This window comes from Penicillium roqueforti (genome assembly GCF_015533775.1).
Source record: "Penicillium roqueforti strain LCP96 04111 chromosome Unknown scaffold_07, whole genome shotgun sequence".
Lineage (NCBI taxonomy): Eukaryota > Fungi > Ascomycota > Eurotiomycetes > Eurotiales > Aspergillaceae > Penicillium > Penicillium roqueforti.
This window is the reverse complement of record NW_024067571.1, coordinates 791,941-809,137: the sequence shown is the minus strand read 5'-3', so window position 1 is coordinate 809,137 and position 17,197 is coordinate 791,941. Positions and strand designations below refer to the sequence as shown.

The window sequence follows — 17,197 nt, the reverse complement described above, 5'->3', positions numbered from 1 at the left end:
GTTATAAAATAGTAGCTACTATCCCTTTTTATAACCTCGATATGGGGTCATTTGCAAAAATAAATTTAAAAAATAAAAACCCAAAAAAAAAAAAAAAAAAAAAAAAAACCAGAAGCCCAACGCCCAGTCATCTCCGCCCTGAGAAATGAACGCCGCCGTATGCGAACCATGCTAGTACAGCCACCCAACAGCGGAGGCAAGGGAAAAAGAAAAGTAAAACACAAAAAAGGAACTATCGCCGCCGACTTCTGGTAGTACCCTTCGAAGCCCCATTAGCCGCAGGCTTCTCCGAATCCCCATTGGCACCCTCCTTGCTAGTCCCAGGCGTCCTCCGCCGCATAGTGCCCGGCCCAACAGCAACGACATCGTCTCCGGAATCACTGTCCTCGATATCCAGCAAGACAGGTAGGTTAAACGGCTCAACGCCATCAGCGTCCCCCTCCACCGAATCAAGCGTCATAGCATCCGGCTCTTCATCCTCCTGATCTAGCCGTCGTTGATGCACCTGCTCGGCCGGGTGAACGTCAAATTCATCCTCCGCCTCCATGTACTCCACGTTCTCCTCGACCTCACCGAAATCCGGCGCCAGCGCCGACCATTTCTGCGGCGACACGATCGACCACGTGTAGATGCACCCGGTCTCCAGCCCGCACGCCACAACCATCGGTCGACTCGGGTGCCACTCCACGACGCCGAGTTCCTCCCGCGGCCCCTCCAGGATCTTGACTAGCGACCCGTGTCTGCGTTCCCACACGTAGATATCTGGGTTCATGAATGTGGTCGCAGTGACGAACTCGCCTGTCGATGAGAATGTTACGTGGTTCCAGCTGAGTCGGTTGACCACGTCTTGGAACTTGTGCTCCACGTGCAGTTTTATCGCGGATGGTTCCAGGTCGATCCCCAGTTGTGATAGGTCTGGCATCAGCACTGTGCGGATTACTCGGTCGGAGCTGTTGACGAGGAGGTCGCGTCCGTTGCTGGCTAGCCGGAGGAGGATTACGACCCCGTTGCAGAGGCGCATTGAGTGGATTGTCGTGCAGGTTTGCGTTTCGATTATGTTGATCCAGCCTTTTGAGGTGCCGGCTATTATGTGGTTGCCAAAGGCCGTGAAGATAGTTACGCATGTTGAGTGCTTGGCGTCTTGCGCTGCTTGTTTGGCCGCTACGGCCGGGTCGAGTTCTTCGCCGTCTGGGGCTTGCGGTCGGAGGGGGGCGGAGGGGAGGATTCGTTTGATTGGTTTTGTGCTGGAGACGTCTACCAGTACTGGCTGGTCTTCGAAGAGGGAGGCGACGAAGAGGAGGCTGAGACAGAAAGAGTTAGTTGTTGAAATATCCGGGAATTGTAGAAGCCGTACTGGTTGAATGGGTGTAATTCGGCGATATATACTGGCGCTTCAAATCGGACTGTGCGGACTCGTGAGCCGTCTTTGAGATCCCAGAGGATACATTTCCAGTCTTGGGAGGAGGTGAGGAGGTAGCGACCATCGCGAGACCAGCTGGGAATGGAGTTAGCATTTTGGGTTTCGGTCGATCGGTGTCGAATCTGGGGAAATTATACCTCAGAGACTGAATCTGTCGCGTGTGGCCTTGCAACTTGCGCGCCACGCCATTAGTTTCGATATCGAAGATCACCACTGTGCCATCTACCTAGAGCATGTGTTAGTCTTCAGGTTGCTATATTCTTTGGTTTGGGGTTCACGAACTCGTCCGGAGGCAAGGTAGTCGCCTTTGTGGTTGAAGCTTAAACATGTCGCATGGCCGCTGCCTATATCATGTTGGCTCAGTCAGTGATGTTCATTGCTAGAAGTATGAGTCGCACATACTCAGCTTCTCCGTCAAGGTATCAGGGTATTCCTGCGCCAGGACAAATGGATCGACCAGTGAAAGATTCATTGCGCTAGGTGTGCTAGGTGCGTGTAGATTGAGATGAATATTTGAATTCGAGGTGAATCCTCAGCCTATCAGAAAGGCCAGGATAAGAACTGGTGTTCAAGCATCCAGTGTGAACTCCAGAATATGGTGAAAGGCGTAGTGATAATAAGCATGGTCCTTCTGCCGGTGTCGATAGCCATAGAATCTGGAAGATGCGGGCGGTGACAATAAGCCATCTATAACCCACCCTCATTGATGCCTACTATTGATGCCTAGGCCATTCACCGCTTTCATTCACCATAGTGGAAGGCGCATTCAATCTGCCGTTGCCGACCTTTTGGGAAGGTGCCCCGAGTTCTGCCAAAGCGGTGAGCCCCGTTTAGACGGCAACCATCGTGCAGGGAAAACTCAAGCCCCATCCCAGTGAGGCGACCTCAGAACATCACCCTTTCATCTCCCCGACACTCCATCCACCCACCGCCTTTACAATCCAGGAGGATCGCGCATTCTCATCGCGAGACTTCTTCAAGATACTGTAAAGACGATCTTCTTTGCAGCGCTCTTTTTCTCCTTCTTTTTTGCTCCGTGACGTTCGGGACCTATAGGTCGCCGGCGCCCTCGTGGCAAGGGCTGCCCAAGGCCTCAGCCGGCCAGCTGCTTCCACACCACCTTCTTTTCATCGTCGCTACGTGTAAATTCGACTTCTAGCTTACGAGCAAGCCTTTCGCTTCATTTTTTGCGACATTTACGAGCCGGCTTTCGTCGCTGATACCGGTTTTACGACACGCCTACGTGACTGGTTCATCTCCGCCTTTTTTCATCCACTTTTTCTGTCACCGCAACTTCGCCATCATGTCGAACGTGTTTTTCCCTTATTCCAAGGCGCCTTTGCGCACCATCAAGGAAATTCAGTTTGGTCTCTTTGCTCCCGAAGAGATCAAGCGCATGAGTGTGTGTCACATTGAATATCCCGAAACACTGGTGAGTGACTCCTACATTTTTCTTACCGGCGATTGCATTGTTTTCCGACGAGACTTCCCTCTCCTATGCGCTATGGTGACTTGATTGCTAAGTATTCATAGGATGATCAACGTTTACGGCCTCGGACCAAGGGCATCAATGACCCTCGCCTGGGTACAATCGACCGTCAATACAACTGCGAGACTTGCGAAGAGGGCCCGAAAGAATGCCCTGGGCACTTCGGCCACATTGAGCTTGCATCCCCGGTGTTCCATATCGGTGCGTAACAGATTTCTCAGTTTCCTCCTTTTCGTCTTTTCAGCCCATACTGACTCTTGGCACCCCTGTAGGTTTTTTGACGAAAATCAAGAAGCTGTTGGAGACAGTTTGCCACAACTGTGGAAAGATCAAGGCCAACACGGTTAGTCATCCCTATTGGGATGGCAAATCTTGACTGGTTCACTTCGCTAACATGGATACCAGGCCGATTCAAAGTTTACAGAAGCCCTCCGTTTCCGTGATCCCAAGCGACGCTTTGATTCTATCTGGCGACTCTCCAAGGATGTCCTGGTATGTGAAGCGGACGCGCCTGCTGATGATGACGAATTTTCGAAGGACCCCCAAAAGGGCCGCTCCCACGGTGGCTGCGGTAATGCCCAGCCCACAGTTCGGAAGGAAGGAATCTGTTTGGTTGGAACATGGAAGCCTAGCAAGGCTATGATGGAGGATGAGATGGCTCAACCGGAAAAGAAAGTCATTACGCCTACCATGGCATTGAACATCTTCCGAAACATCTCCGTGGAAGACGTCCGCATCATGGGCCTCAGCAATGACTACGCTCGTCCCGAGTGGATGATCCTTACTGTCTTGCCCGTTCCTCCCCCGACCGTCCGCCCTAGCGTTGTGATGGGAACCACAAGTGGCGCTCGCGGTGAGGATGATCTGACTTACAAGCTCGCCGAAATCGTTCGTGCAAACCAAAACGTTCAACGCTGTGAGCAGGAGGGAGCACCCGAGCATGTCATTCGTGAATTCGAATCTCTCCTTCAGTACCACATCGCCACTTACATGGATAATGACATTGCCGGCCAGCCCACGGCGATGCAGAAGGGAAACCGTCCGGTGAAGGCTCTTCGCAGTCGTTTGAAGGGTAAAGAGGGTCGTTTGCGTCAGAATTTGATGGGAAAGCGTGTCGACTTCTCCGCGCGTACCGTCATCACAGGTGACCCCAACTTGAGACTGGATGAAGTCGGTGTCCCATACTCGACTGCTCGTATTCTCACTTACCCAGAAGTTGTTACCCCCTACAATATTGAAAAGCTCCAGAGATTGGTTGCAAATGGACCCAACGTGCACCCTGGTGCCCGATATATTGTTCGCGACAACGGTGAGCGCATTGATCTTCGTCACGCTAAGCGTGCGGGTGCCCAGCAACTGCTGTATGGCTGGAAGGTCGAGCGCCATCTTGACAATGGCGATTACATTCTGTTCAACCGTCAGCCGTCTTTGCACAAGGAATCCATGATGGGTCACCGCGTCCGCGTTATGCCCTTCTCCACATTCCGAATGAACCTGTCCGTTACCAGTCCCTACAACGCTGATTTCGATGGTGATGAGATGAATTTGCACGTCCCCCAGGGCGAAGAGGCGCGCGCTGAGCTCGCCGAGCTCGCTTTGGTCCCGAAGAATATTGTTTCCCCGCAACGTAACGGTCCTCTGATGGGTATTGTCCAGGATACCCTCTGCGGTATTTACAAGATCTGCCGTCGTGACACCTTCCTCACCAAGGAACAAGTTATGAACCTCATGCTGTGGGTCCCTGACTGGGATGGTGCGATTCCACCTCCGGCAATCATCAAGCCTCGTCCTCGCTGGACTGGAAAGCAGATCATTAGCATGGCTTTCCCCTCCGGACTCAACCTTCTGCGTGTTGACAAAGACGGCTCGCCTTTAGTTGAGAAGTTCAGCCCTCTCAATGATGGAGGTCTCTTGATTCACGGTGGACAGCTGATGTATGGTATGCTTTCGAAGAAGACGGTCGGTGCCAGTGGTGGTGGTGTCATTCACACCATTTTCAACGAGTACGGTCCTGACACTTGTGTGAAATTCTTCACTGGCGCCCAAACCATCGTTGGTTACTGGTTGCTGCACCATGGTTTCAGTATCGGTATCGGTGACACCATTCCCGATCAAAATACCATCAAAAAGATCGAGGAGGCCGTCCGAAACAGGAAACAGGAAGTCGAGGAGATTACGGCTAGTGCCACCGAGAACACTTTGGAGGCCCTTCCTGGTATGAATGTGCGTGAGACATTCGAGAGCAAGGTTTCTCGTGCTCTTAACAATGCTCGTGACGAAGCCGGTGATGCCACCGAAAGGAGTCTCAAGGATCTGAACAACGCTATTCAAATGGCGCGGTCTGGTTCTAAGGGTTCGGCAATTAATATTTCCCAGATGACTGCCCTTGTTGGACAGCAGTCCGTGGAAGGCAAGCGTATTCCGTTCGGCTTCAAGTATCGTACACTTCCTCACTTCACCAAGGACGATTACTCTCCCGAGTCCCGTGGATTCGTCGAGAACTCATACCTCCGTGGCTTGACTCCTACCGAGTTCTTCTTCCACGCCATGGCTGGTCGTGAAGGTCTGATCGATACTGCTGTCAAGACTGCCGAAACCGGTTACATCCAGCGTAAGCTGGTCAAGGCTCTTGAGGAAGTCATGGTCAAATATGATGGCACTGTGCGAAACTCCCTCGGAGATATCATCCAGTTCATCTACGGAGAGGATGGTCTCGACGGTGCCCACATTGAGAACCAGCGTGTCGATCACATCAAGTGTTCCGACGCGAAGCTCAGGGAGCGATTCCGTGTTGATGTTATGGACCCCGAGCGAACCCTCGGCCCAGAGATCTTAGAGCAAGCCAACGAAATTGCCGGCGATATCGAGGTACAGAAATACTTCGACGAAGAATGGGAGGCCATTCTGAAAGACCGTGAATTCCTGCGGTCTGTGGTCAAAGAGGACGAGGAGATGATGCAGCTTCCTATTAATATCCAGCGTATCCTGGAAATGGCCCGAACTACTTTCCGTATTCGCGAGGGCACAATCAGTGATTTGCACCCCGCTGAGGTCATTCCCCAAGTTCAGCAGCTCCTGGAACGCTTGGTGGTCGTTCGTGGTGACGATCCCATTTCACAGGAGGCTCAGGTCAATGCGACCTTGCTGTTCAAGGCGCAACTCCGCAGTCGTCTCGCTTTCCGCCGACTTGTCACAGACTATTCGCTTAACAAGCTAGCATTCCAACACGTACTGGGTGCCATTGAAAGTCGTTTCCTTCGTGCGGCAGCCAACCCTGGTGAAATGGTCGGCGTTCTTGCCGCTCAGTCTATCGGTGAGCCTGCGACGCAAATGACACTGAACACTTTCCACTTTGCTGGTGTGTCATCTAAGAACGTCACGCTTGGTGTTCCCCGTCTGAAGGAAATTCTCAACGTTGCCACAAACATCAAGACGCCATCTATGACTGTGTACCAAGAGGGTATGAAGACCCACGATAAGGAGGGCGCCAAACTCCTTCGAAGTCTCGTGGAACATACTAGTCTGCGGTCTGTGACCGAGTCGACGGAGATTTACTATGATCCCGATATTCAGTCCACTGTCATTGAGAACGATAGGGATATGGTGGAGTCGTACTTCATCATTCCCGAAGACAATGCCGACGACGCATCTCAGCAGTCGAGGTGGTTGCTCCGTATTGTTCTCAGTCGTCGCTCTCTTCTTGACAAGGGTCTCACGGTGCAGGACGTTGCTACCAGAATCAAGCAGGCTTATCCTCGTGATATTGCTGTCATCTTCAGTGATAACAACGCAGACGAGCAGGTTATTCGTATCCGTCAAGTCCAAGACTACAAGGAGGACGATGATGAAGACGTTGAGTACGACGTCACCTTGAAGAAGCTTGAGCAACACCTGCTGGACACTTTGACCCTTCGAGGTGTTCCCGGCGTTGACCGTGCTTTCATCAATGAGAAGAGCAAGGTCAGAGTCATCGAAGACGGTTCACTCCACACCAGCAAGTCCGATCCTCTCTGCAAGGAATGGGTTTTGGAAACCAGTGGATCGTCTTTGGCTGCTGTCCTTTCAATTCCGGGCGTTGACGCCTCCCGCACCTACTCTAACCAGTTTATTGAGATTTTCGAGGTCTTCGGTATTGAGGCTGCCCGTACAGCTGTGCTTCGCGAATTGACCCTGGTGCTTGCCTTTGACGGTTCTTACGTTAATCACCGTCACTTGGCTCTGCTGGTCGATGTCATGACTGTTCGTGGTTATCTGACTCCCGTTACCCGTCATGGTATCAACCGTGCCGACAATGGTGCCCTCATGCGTTGTTCGTTCGAAGAGACAGTTGAGATTCTGCTCGAGGCTGCTGCTTTCGGAGAGCTCGACGATTGCCGCGGTGTGTCTGAGAACTTGATCCTTGGACAGATGGCCCCTGCCGGAACGGGTGAGTTCGACGTCTACCTGGACCAGAACTTGCTCAACACCGTCGTGTCCAACAATGCACGCTATGGTCTGATGGGTGCGGTCGGCGCGAAGGATGCCATCATTTCCGACGGTGCTGCCACTCAGTACGATACTGGTTCTCCTATGGCCAGCTCCCCGTACATGGCCGGTAGCGATCCCGATCCGGCGTTCTCGCCTATGCACCAAATTGGCCAGGAGCCTACTGGAGGTCTCACCGAGTACCAGGCTAGCTCCAGTACCTTCAGTGCGTTCAGTCCTGGGCCTCGCAGCCCGAGCAGCTACTCGCCGACGAGTCCCTTCAATACTAGCCCGACGTCTCCTATGTACTCTCCGTCTTCGAGCTACTCGCCGACGTCTCCTGGCATCTCCATGACAAGCCCGCGGATGATGATGACCTCTCCTGGGTTCTCGTCTTCTAGCCCAACGTTCCAACCCACGTCTCCGATCTACTCGCCGACCTCGCCTGCATACGGCCAAGCGTCACCCACCTCTCCTTCATACTCTCCAACCTCGCCTGGGTTCTCGCCGACGTCGCCTAACTACAGTCCGACTTCCCCCAGCTTTAGTCCGGCCTCCCCGGCGTTCAGTCCGACTTCGCCGAGCTACAGTCCTACTAGTCCCGCGATTGGTGGTGCTCGGCACCTGTCTCCAACGTCTCCCACTTCTCCCAAGTACACTCCAACCTCGCCTGGTTGGTCTCCTACGAGCCCCCAGTCATACTCGCCGACTTCTCCCAATTTCTCTGGTTCTCCGACGTCACCTACCTCTCCGGCGTATAGCCCGACATCCCCGGCGTACAGCCCAACGTCGCCGCGTCAGTGAATATGGTACGAAGATGGCTTGCCTGTCTCAGGCTCGTGTTCCACATCTGTACCATCATCAACTTGAAGCTCAACCATTAAACAAAAAAGATCTTTTCGCGCTACAAATCTCGGAAATGATTTGATAATTTTTTTCACGATATCGGGGATTGTCTCCCATTCATTGTACCTCTTTAGTCTTTTTTTTAACCAATTAACCAACAACACGTGCCAGTTTGGTTTCAGCCGCCATCGTTCTGAGATTGCTTTGTTTTCCCGGCGCACTATTCCCCCATCGCGAATGCGAAGACCGCACAACCTTCGATCAGAATCGAGGACACTGTCCATGGATGCTGTGAGATAGGGGTGTGGACTTTGATTGCCATTGGGGAATTGCCCGACTCCTTTTTATTGCATGGAAAGCGCACCGGGGATGTATTTTGACTTCTCTTCGTTTGTACACACCCTCCAGAGGGACGAGTAGATTCCAACAATGCTTATGAAATTTCCAATCTTTTCCCTATAATTCGTATGCAGTAGAGAACAAGATGTCTCTACTTTGGCAGCTTATAGATTCTCACCGCTTTTATAGATAGTCTAAAGTCTAGGCTAAGGAAAGCTACATACGAATTGGAGAACATGTTAAACGAGATAGACAAGCAGAATCTCGGAACATATAACATCTTACATATAGAAAATATGCATGCACGTAGAAAGCTACACAGGTACGATGTAGTGATTGGCCCTCGGCAAAATGAAGCTCCGTCAAGCCAAGTGGCCCGTACTCTGCAACTACATCATATCACGATCCCCAGCTCTGTCGCTTTTGTGATTCTCATTGCTCTGAGAGTCGCAATGTGCTTCACACTCCAACACTACATCAGGATTTTGCAGGCATTATGAGGACGCCGCTCTCACACTTTCTCTCGGCCCTGCGTAAGATTTGCCCGCACCTGCAGGCCCGCATCGGAAACTGACACCCCTTTTCAGTGCTATTGCAGACATGCGCAGCTGGGCCTGGTCAGCCGCTTACTGACCAAACAGCGTCCGCGGCAACGGGCCGCGATGCAGACCACGAATTCACGTTCCTGGCAGGGGAAGCAGAACCCCGACCTATGACTCGTGAGTAGAGACGACTTGTGCCTTATCGCCTGACGCTTGATACTGATTGCCTTCATCGTGATTATAGAACGAGTCGAGAATGCCTGGAATACCCTTCGCACAATAAAGAATCCAGTCCTTCAATCCGACAAGTCGAGAGGATTACTAGGGACGGTCACATACTATGGCCGTCAAACGGTCCGACTGCTATTCTTGAACCGCCCTTCGACCGAAAAACCCGAGCAGAAAATAAACAAACATCTGACGGGAGCAGTGGAGGAGCTGAGAACAGCTGCAGACGAAGACCGAGACCCGGATGCTATGTTCTTGTTAGCAGAGATGAACTTCTATGGCAACTTCTCCCATCCCCGCGATTTCAAAGAGGCCTTCCGCTGGTACCACGAACTAGCATGGTTGGACGGAAACAACACAGCGCAGAACATGGTCGGGTTCATGTATGCGACGGGCATCGGCGGTGCGGTCGAACCCGACCAGGCAAAGGCCCTGATGTACCACGAGTTTGCAGCGGAAACAGGGAACATCCGCTCGGAGATGACACTTGCGTATCGCTACCACACTGGTATCGGAACGCCGAAGGATTGTGACCATGCGATCCATTACTACAAGAAGGTTGCGGACAAGGCGGTCGAGTACTACCGCTCAGGCCCTCCGGGTGGTAGGTCTATGGTTCGAGAATCTTATCGTTGGGCAGACGAAGAAGGTGGTGTCTACGGTCCAGGAGCCAGTGTGTCGAGCTCGGGTCAAAATGCGCGGGACGCTGCCAATGCCTCTCCTGAGGCCAGCGTGGAAGATATACTAGAATACTTGGATCTCATGTCCCGGAAGGGTGAACTGAAGGCTACATACACCCTCGGTAAGATGAACTTCGAGGGCGCCCGGGGCTTGCCGCGGAATTTCCGACTGGCTATGAAGCATTTCAAGGTTGTTACCAAGAAATATTGGAACAAGGATGGGTCCGTCAACTCAAACCCCCCTGCAGGGCTTGATAAACTGGCATCCAAGGCCGCAGGACATATTGGCCTGATGTACCTTCGCGGAGAGGGTGTTAAGCAACACTTCCCGACTGCCCTCACATGGTTCCGGAGGGGTATTACGAACGGGGACCCGATGTGCCAGCATTGGATGGGTCTGATGTATCTCAAGGGCTATGGTGTTCCGCAGGATGCCTTCAAGGCATCTCACTACTTCAAAGCAGCGGCAGAGCAGGATTCCCCTGCGTCAGAATCACGATTAGGCGCTCTGTTCTTGGACCAAGGAGATGTGGCAACCGCAACACGTTACTTCGAGCTTGCCGCCCGCTGGGGCTGGATGGAGGCGTACTATTATCTAGCTGAGATGGCCAACTTCGGTATTGGCAGACAGCGTCACTGTGGTGTGGCCGCTGCCTACTATAAAATGGTTGCCGAAAAAGCAGAGATCGTCCACTCAGCTTTCGTGGAGGCAAACGCTGCTTACGAAACCGGTGATAAGGAGGGCGCTCTCATTCCGTCAATGATGGCAGCCGAGCAAGGCTATGAGAATGCACAGGCAAATGTGGCTTATCTGCTTGATGAGCATCGCTCCGTACTCTCACTAAATTCCATCCTTCCATGGGCTGAGAAGGCTCGATCCTCCTTGATGCGCAATGCGCGACTGGCCTTGATTTATTGGACCCGCTCTTCGAAGCAAGCCAACATCGACTCTTTGGTCAAGATGGGTGACTACTACCTGTCTGGTACTGGTACACCTATCGATGCCGACAAGGCCTCGACCTGTTACCACAATGCTGCTGAAGCCCACCACAGTGCCCAGGGCTACTGGAATTTGGGATGGATGCATGAGAATGGCGTGGCAGTAGATCAGGATTTCCACATGGCCAAGCGATATTATGATTTGGCTCTTGACCTCAGCCCCGAAGCGTATCTGCCAGTGAAGCTCAGCTTGATCAAACTCCGGGCTCGAGGATACTGGAATCGCATCACTAACGGAGACATTAACCCCATCCATGAGGAGGAAGGTAAGCTGCTCCTTCGCTCTTACCCCGTGAAATTAATCGCGTTCTAGTTTCTTACTTACGTTTATCACTAGACTCGAAGCCCCGTCGTACCTTCAAGGAATGGGTCAAGGCTTTCATCGAGAACGACGAGGATGGCTATTACGAAGACCTTTATGAACTACAACGGGGTGATGATGATGAATATCGTGGCTTGGAATCCGAAGGCCACGAAGATGGCTACTATGATGACCTGGACCTTGATATCGACGAGGGAATGCTCGAGGGTCTCCTCATTGTCGGACTGGCTGCTGCGCTGTTGGTTTTGGTATACTACCGTCAGCAGCAGCAGCGCAACCGACAGAACCAGAACGCCAATGCCAACGCTAACGCCAATGCCCCGAATGGAGATGGGAATGCCAACGACCGTGGATTATTCCCTCAGCCTGGTGAACCTGACTTTGGGCAATGGGTAGCAGGAGGAGTTGGTCATTGAGGAGTTCTAGAATTGTAGATAATTAGTCTGTTTGCTTATCGATAAGAATATCGCATCTCCGCATTTCACTCGGCTTCTCCAACTTTTCTATGTTTCTTTCTCCTCGTTAAACACATCGAAATTCCGAGGTCTGTATCCAATTGATGCATCATGGACAAGCCGTCTATTAAACGTCGTCGCATCGACGCAGCTACCGCTCTCTCAAAGCCGTTCAAGTCCCCGCTACGCAGACCTGCACCAACAAAGATAGACGACATGCCATCGAAGCCTGTCGCACTCGAGGACACGCAAATTCTAGCGACTCCTACCCTCACTGTAAAGTCCAACTCAACATCAAATTCACCAGATCTAGCAACAACTCTAGTACCCCCTAAGCGCAAGCGCGTGGTACGAATCTCTTCCTCATTCCCTTTACAATCATTCCAAAGCACCGACCCAGAGATTCTAGAACTGCAAAAGCAGCACCGCGAGATCCAGTCAAAGGTCGATGCACTCATCACCAAACTTGAAACAGCAAATCAGGCCCACAACCTCGAGACGAATGCCAGATACATCGAGATTCCAACTCTCATCACCAAATGGCGGCTCGCCAGCCAGGACGCAGCCGATGAGGTATTTGTCGGTGCCAAGGAAAGGTTTGATGGGATGGGAGGGATGGCGGCTTGGAAAGAGCGGTCGAAGCGTGATGCGACACGGTGGGAGGAGTTTGATGGGGAGAATCGTGAGCGGGAGGATGTCGATGAGGACGAGGGAGACGTTGATAACTACGGGACTGAGGATTCTTCTGGCTGGCCATTGAAGAAGGATGATGAGGAGAGCCAGGATCAAGTACGTATTGTGATATTACTGTGGTTTTGGGTGGAATCTATGCGCTGACATTGTTACCCAGGAGTTCACAATGGAGTTCATGCTCAAGAGTCTACATGTTGATCCTAAGTTGATCGGATATGATACCAAGGCTCAAAGATGGATCAAAATCTGATTGTTGCTGTCGACTGACAGTGAGCGCGGGTATGGGACGAATATGAATGTTATCCATGGACTTTATTTCCAGTTGACCTGACTTGACAGATCTCTTACAATGTTATACTTAACAGAAGCAGGATATATAATGAACCAAACATTTCTTATCATCGCCTAGACCTTCCTTCTGCAGCAACTTATTAAAGGACTGATATCGTACCGGCGCGGATCCGTTATCGCGAGTCTCCCCGCATTCCCTCTCACTCCCTGTATGTGTCCAACAATTGCTGCATGTCGCGCCCTCTCAAGCACAGAGAAATAGCATGCGATCGCTGTTTCCGTCACAAGCGGAAATGTGATCATGCAAAACCTTCATGTGGCGAATGCCGTCGCAAGGGCGCTGAATGCTTGCCGGCTCGGTCTCGGAAGATGGGAGATAACATCACAATCCCGCTGGAATACTTGAAACAACTCGAGCAACGGGTCGCAGAGCTGGATCATGAGTCTAGCGTTATAGAGACCACGGTCGAAACATGTGATGCTGGAGTCCAGACGGATTTTGAAGACCCAGAACACAAGCGCAGTAATACAGGCAATGACTCGGACTACCTGATGGCCGAGCAGAATAGTAGCGGGGAGAATGACGGCTCTTTTATGCTTCTGCCAGACTTGCAACACAGCAGCGAAAGATCACCGCGAAAATATCCATCATCTTTCTCGCCTGACGCGTTCTCTTTATTCCCGGAGACGACATTCGACGTCCCCTGGATTGACCTGGCACCCTCGTATCCTTTGACTGATGACGATGCCCCTTGGCTCAAAGAGCTCTATACAAATGTGTTTTTCTCCGTGACTCACCGCGAGTGGCCCTTCTTGAACGAAACAGCTTGGAAATCATGGCATGCCGAGGCAGTCCTGGAAGGGCAGGATGAATGGAAAGCCTTCTTTCTGCAGATGGTGTATGCTATTGGTGCATCCCTTTGCAATGTTTTACAACGAGACCCTTCGCACTCCGTTCGGTCAAAGGAGTATCATACCTCGGCTATGAGATATTACCCATATGTTGTCGGGCATTCGTCTATGGTCTTGCAAATCCAAGCTTCACTGTTCATGATACTCTATGCTATGCATTCTCCTTCTTCCGAAGACATCATAACGAGCGTCTCTTCTGTGCTACCTTTCTGTACAGCTGCCATGACAGAGATCCGGAAGCACGTATCGATATGCCGCGACAATGGATCCATGACCGAATTTAGCGAGGTTTTGTCTGAGAACATGTTCATTACTTGCTACATGCTCAATGAAGTCATTGTTTCAGGGTGGGACCGACCAGTGTCGGCTGCCTACAGGGTTGTTGACGATGACGTGAGTTATTTTCAACTTTCTAAGCTTTTCACAGTCACTAATTCTCTACTTAGATGTGCACTCTGGGAGATACCCTCCAACCAACCCTAAGCACAAACCCCGCTATAAGACACTTGTTCCGACTACGCAAGATCCAAGCCAGCATCAGAAGAACGCGGGAGAACCGACCCCGAAATCCCCTCGCCAGATATGGTAAAGGTTATACCTCCTCATTCAAGTCCGCTCTCGATAGATGGCGACAAGAGATTCCACACTACGAATTAGACAGTGACCAACACGGCTATCTCCATCCTATATGGATGCGAAAGCTGTATGTTTACAGTCTCTTGATCCTGATAGAAGAGAAAGGCGATCTCATCGAGATGGACGGAATAGAGGAAATTCTCGCGACGATAGCGGAGGTCTGTCTCAATTTCCGGCTGCTGCAAGAAGAAGGACATGTGATGTGCTTTACCTGGTCTGCAGTATGTGTCGAAATTCTGCTTTTTCTTCCGATCGAGGTACACCCGATGTGATTTTGACTAACCATCAATCATCATTAGCTTGTATTCCAATTCCGAGCGGGAATCATGATGCTTTACATTGTCTGGGCGACAACCCCAATCACTGATATTCGGGATCAACAGCGTATCAGAGAGAACAACCAGCAGGCCATTGCTACATGTGCAGCCAATCTAGCTGGCTTTGTCGACCGGTGGAACGACGCAACGCCATATATGAAAGTGCTGGAGTTCGTACGACAGAAGATCATGTGGGATTCTGGCACATTTGAAGCTAATTCTAGTGCTGCAATACCACTGGAAGTGGCTGAATTGCACTTGGAGCAGTTGAGGAAGAGTTATCTACACCGAGCTGTCTTGGGGATGATTGAAGATATGATATATGGGAGGAGTATACATCAGGACATTTTAGAGGAAGATTATAGAGAGATGTCGTAAATATGAGCGCTTTGTAATTTATTTCAGGAGGTCTATATAATGGAGTAATGGAAAGAAGAGTTACATTTCTTGACGACACTAAGTCTTCATAGTAGGATCAACTTGCCCGTTGTCGAGCCATCCTTCGTATGAGCTGTGATGACTATGATAGTCTGTGTCAAAGCAGGACTCGACCACCTCTTCCAGGGTTGATCACGTTCCGATGCAGGGTAGGAAGCTATGATAAACCATCTATCGCCCTCTATGGCCGGCTTGAACACTTGACCGTTGATATGGCATTCCATAGTCTCCAGTTGAGAGTCCTTGGGTACCACTGATCCCTGGATTTGAACCACAACGGTGGAGTCCTGAATCTTCTTCACTTGAGTCTCCACTACCAACTCAACGGTCGATCGAGAAGCCCATGGCCGAGGATCTTGACCACCCTTGATGAGATCAGAGTCAAGAGCAGGCACAAGCGGTGGCTTAACACGGCCCTTCATCGCCATCTCAAAAGAAAAGCCATACTTGAGCAGACTGTTATCATCGTATGCCTTTCCAGCGAAGGTAAGGTTCACCGGCATCCCCGTATCTTCCATGAGACCCATAGGAACGGAGATAGTGGGGACACCGAGGTGACGAATAGGCCTGTTCCCGTTCGAGTACTTGACGCCATTACTCCACGCAAACAGCGAAGCCGCCTCATCGCAGTCCGCATCAGCAGCTCCGATATCGCCATTGGCTGGGAAAACAACAGCATCAAGCCCAAGCCCATCCATCCAGTCCTCAAAAGTCTCCTTGCGCGCATTCTCAAGAGCCTGGATTCCCTGCTGAATACCGGGGATATCGAAAACAGACGCCGGCCTCCGGTGCGGGTATTGAACCATCTCGTCCCACCGCAGCGCATTGGCCGCATCGGGTGCACCCTTCAGAGACCCCGGTGCAAGAGGGAAGATCGTCGTCGGATCGACCTTAGAAAGACTATCGAGACCCTTTTGGCCGTTGTTGATCAGGAAGTCATCCCAGATATGTGCGACGAGCTCGCTCCGCTCCAGCGCGGACCATCCTTCTGGTAGTCCTGCGACGGTGACGAGCTGGCCCTTGTCTGCGTTTGACTCGTAGGTTGTCACAATTGGGAAGTCCGTTTCGATTACCTCCGCGCCACAGGACTCGAGGGCCTTTCTGGCGTTTTTCCATAGCTTGATTATGGAGGGCCGGGTGTTGACTCTGCTGGCTGGGGATAGAGAACAGTTATCGCCTCCGATGTACATTGACGGTACACCGATCCGCTTCCCGCGCAAGGATGTGCCGTCTTGCAATCCTGAAAAGGACTGTGGTCGGAGTGTATCGATCGAAGGGAGGGAGATGAGTTTTTGTTCCTGGTAGAAATCCCCCGTCGGGGCTTTGTCGGACACGGCTAGAACATCTAGGACGTGGAACATATCTGCCATAGTCCTGGTGTGCGGTACTAGGACATCACAAGTCAAGTAGAGTGGCCAGACACCACGGAGAGGAAGAAGGCCTTTCGAAGGCGTGTATGCAACAACGGCATTATTTGACGCCGGCGAGCGACCCGAAGAAACAGTCTCGCTGCCTAGAGAAAAAGCACAAAAGTTGGCCGTCGTCGCGACTGCCGATCCATTCGATGAACCGGATGCATACGCCGCAGCCAGGTATGCTGTATTATACGGGCTTTCAGCGCGCCCATAACACCCACGTTGCATACCACCGTACGCCATGGCGGGCATGTTCGTCCGGCCGAGAAGCACGGCGCCAGCCTCGCGGAGGAGTTGGATACAGGCAGCATCTTCGTTGGCGACGAGAGTTTCAAATGCAGGTGAGCCGCTCGCCACGGTCATCCCCTTCACTTTAATGCTGTCTTTTGCGAGGAAGGGGATACCCTCCAACGGTCGCAGCGGCAGACCAGCTGCACGCCAAGCATCGGACGCGGCTGCTTCATCGAGGGCGGCTGGGTTTAGAAGCGGAATGGCAGTAAGCTTTAGATTACTTGCATCATAGACGCTGATTCGTTGTAGGTATCGTGATACTAAGCCCACACTAGAGAGCAATCCTGAAGAGAGTGCGGATTGGAGCTCCGAGATACTGGCGTCCAGGAGCGATAAGTCTTGGGATTGGTGAGCCATGCCGAGGAGTGCTTTGAAAGTTTGAAATGCGAGTGATATGGTTCCTTTTCGTCTGATCCCTTC

The 17,197-nt window shown here is 51.7% G+C and overlaps 6 protein-coding genes across 6 annotated transcripts; 4 read left to right on the top strand and 2 right to left on the bottom strand.

Annotated features, from left to right (window-relative positions):
- Positions 1 to 232: 232 nt before the first annotated feature.
- Positions 233 to 1,892, bottom strand: LCP9604111_4099 (Set1-mediated histone H3-K4 methylation subunit Swd1; the record flags this gene model as incomplete). Its single annotated transcript, XM_039071760.1, has 5 exons — positions 233 to 1,301; positions 1,355 to 1,495; positions 1,558 to 1,646; positions 1,703 to 1,764; positions 1,823 to 1,892. The coding sequence occupies 5 exons, from the start codon at positions 1,890 to 1,892 to the stop codon at positions 233 to 235; spliced, it is 1,431 nt and encodes a 476-aa protein (XP_038930183.1).
- Positions 1,893 to 2,723: 831 nt separating this feature from the next.
- Positions 2,724 to 8,177, top strand: LCP9604111_4098 (DNA-directed RNA polymerase II subunit RPB1; the record flags this gene model as incomplete). Its single annotated transcript, XM_039071759.1, has 4 exons — positions 2,724 to 2,852; positions 2,954 to 3,110; positions 3,182 to 3,252; positions 3,315 to 8,177. The coding sequence occupies 4 exons, from the start codon at positions 2,724 to 2,726 to the stop codon at positions 8,175 to 8,177; spliced, it is 5,220 nt and encodes a 1,739-aa protein (XP_038930182.1).
- Positions 8,178 to 9,054: 877 nt separating this feature from the next.
- Positions 9,055 to 11,745, top strand: LCP9604111_4097 (ubiquitin ligase complex subunit HRD3; the record flags this gene model as incomplete). Its single annotated transcript, XM_039071758.1, has 4 exons — positions 9,055 to 9,091; positions 9,146 to 9,277; positions 9,345 to 11,273; positions 11,345 to 11,745. 4 exons carry the CDS (start codon positions 9,055 to 9,057, stop codon positions 11,743 to 11,745), a joined length of 2,499 nt encoding a protein of 832 aa, XP_038930181.1.
- A 150-nt stretch (positions 11,746 to 11,895) lies between these two features.
- Positions 11,896 to 12,727, top strand: LCP9604111_4096 (putative DNA repair protein Dds20/Mei5; the record flags this gene model as incomplete). Its single annotated transcript, XM_039071757.1, has 2 exons — positions 11,896 to 12,573; positions 12,635 to 12,727. The coding sequence occupies 2 exons, from the start codon at positions 11,896 to 11,898 to the stop codon at positions 12,725 to 12,727; spliced, it is 771 nt and encodes a 256-aa protein (XP_038930180.1).
- A 410-nt stretch (positions 12,728 to 13,137) lies between these two features.
- Positions 13,138 to 15,011, top strand: LCP9604111_4095 (fungal specific transcription factor domain-containing protein; the record flags this gene model as incomplete). The annotated part of the gene is made up of 3 exons (XM_039071756.1): positions 13,138 to 14,073; positions 14,127 to 14,537; positions 14,616 to 15,011. 3 exons carry the CDS (start codon positions 13,138 to 13,140, stop codon positions 15,009 to 15,011), a joined length of 1,743 nt encoding a protein of 580 aa, XP_038930179.1.
- Positions 15,012 to 15,097: 86 nt separating this feature from the next.
- On the bottom strand, positions 15,098 to 17,134 carry LCP9604111_4094 (amidase family protein; the record flags this gene model as incomplete). The annotated part of the gene is made up of 1 exon (XM_039071755.1): positions 15,098 to 17,134. The coding sequence occupies one exon, from the start codon at positions 17,132 to 17,134 to the stop codon at positions 15,098 to 15,100; it is 2,037 nt and encodes a 678-aa protein (XP_038930178.1).
- Between the last annotated feature and the right edge of the window lie 63 nt (positions 17,135 to 17,197).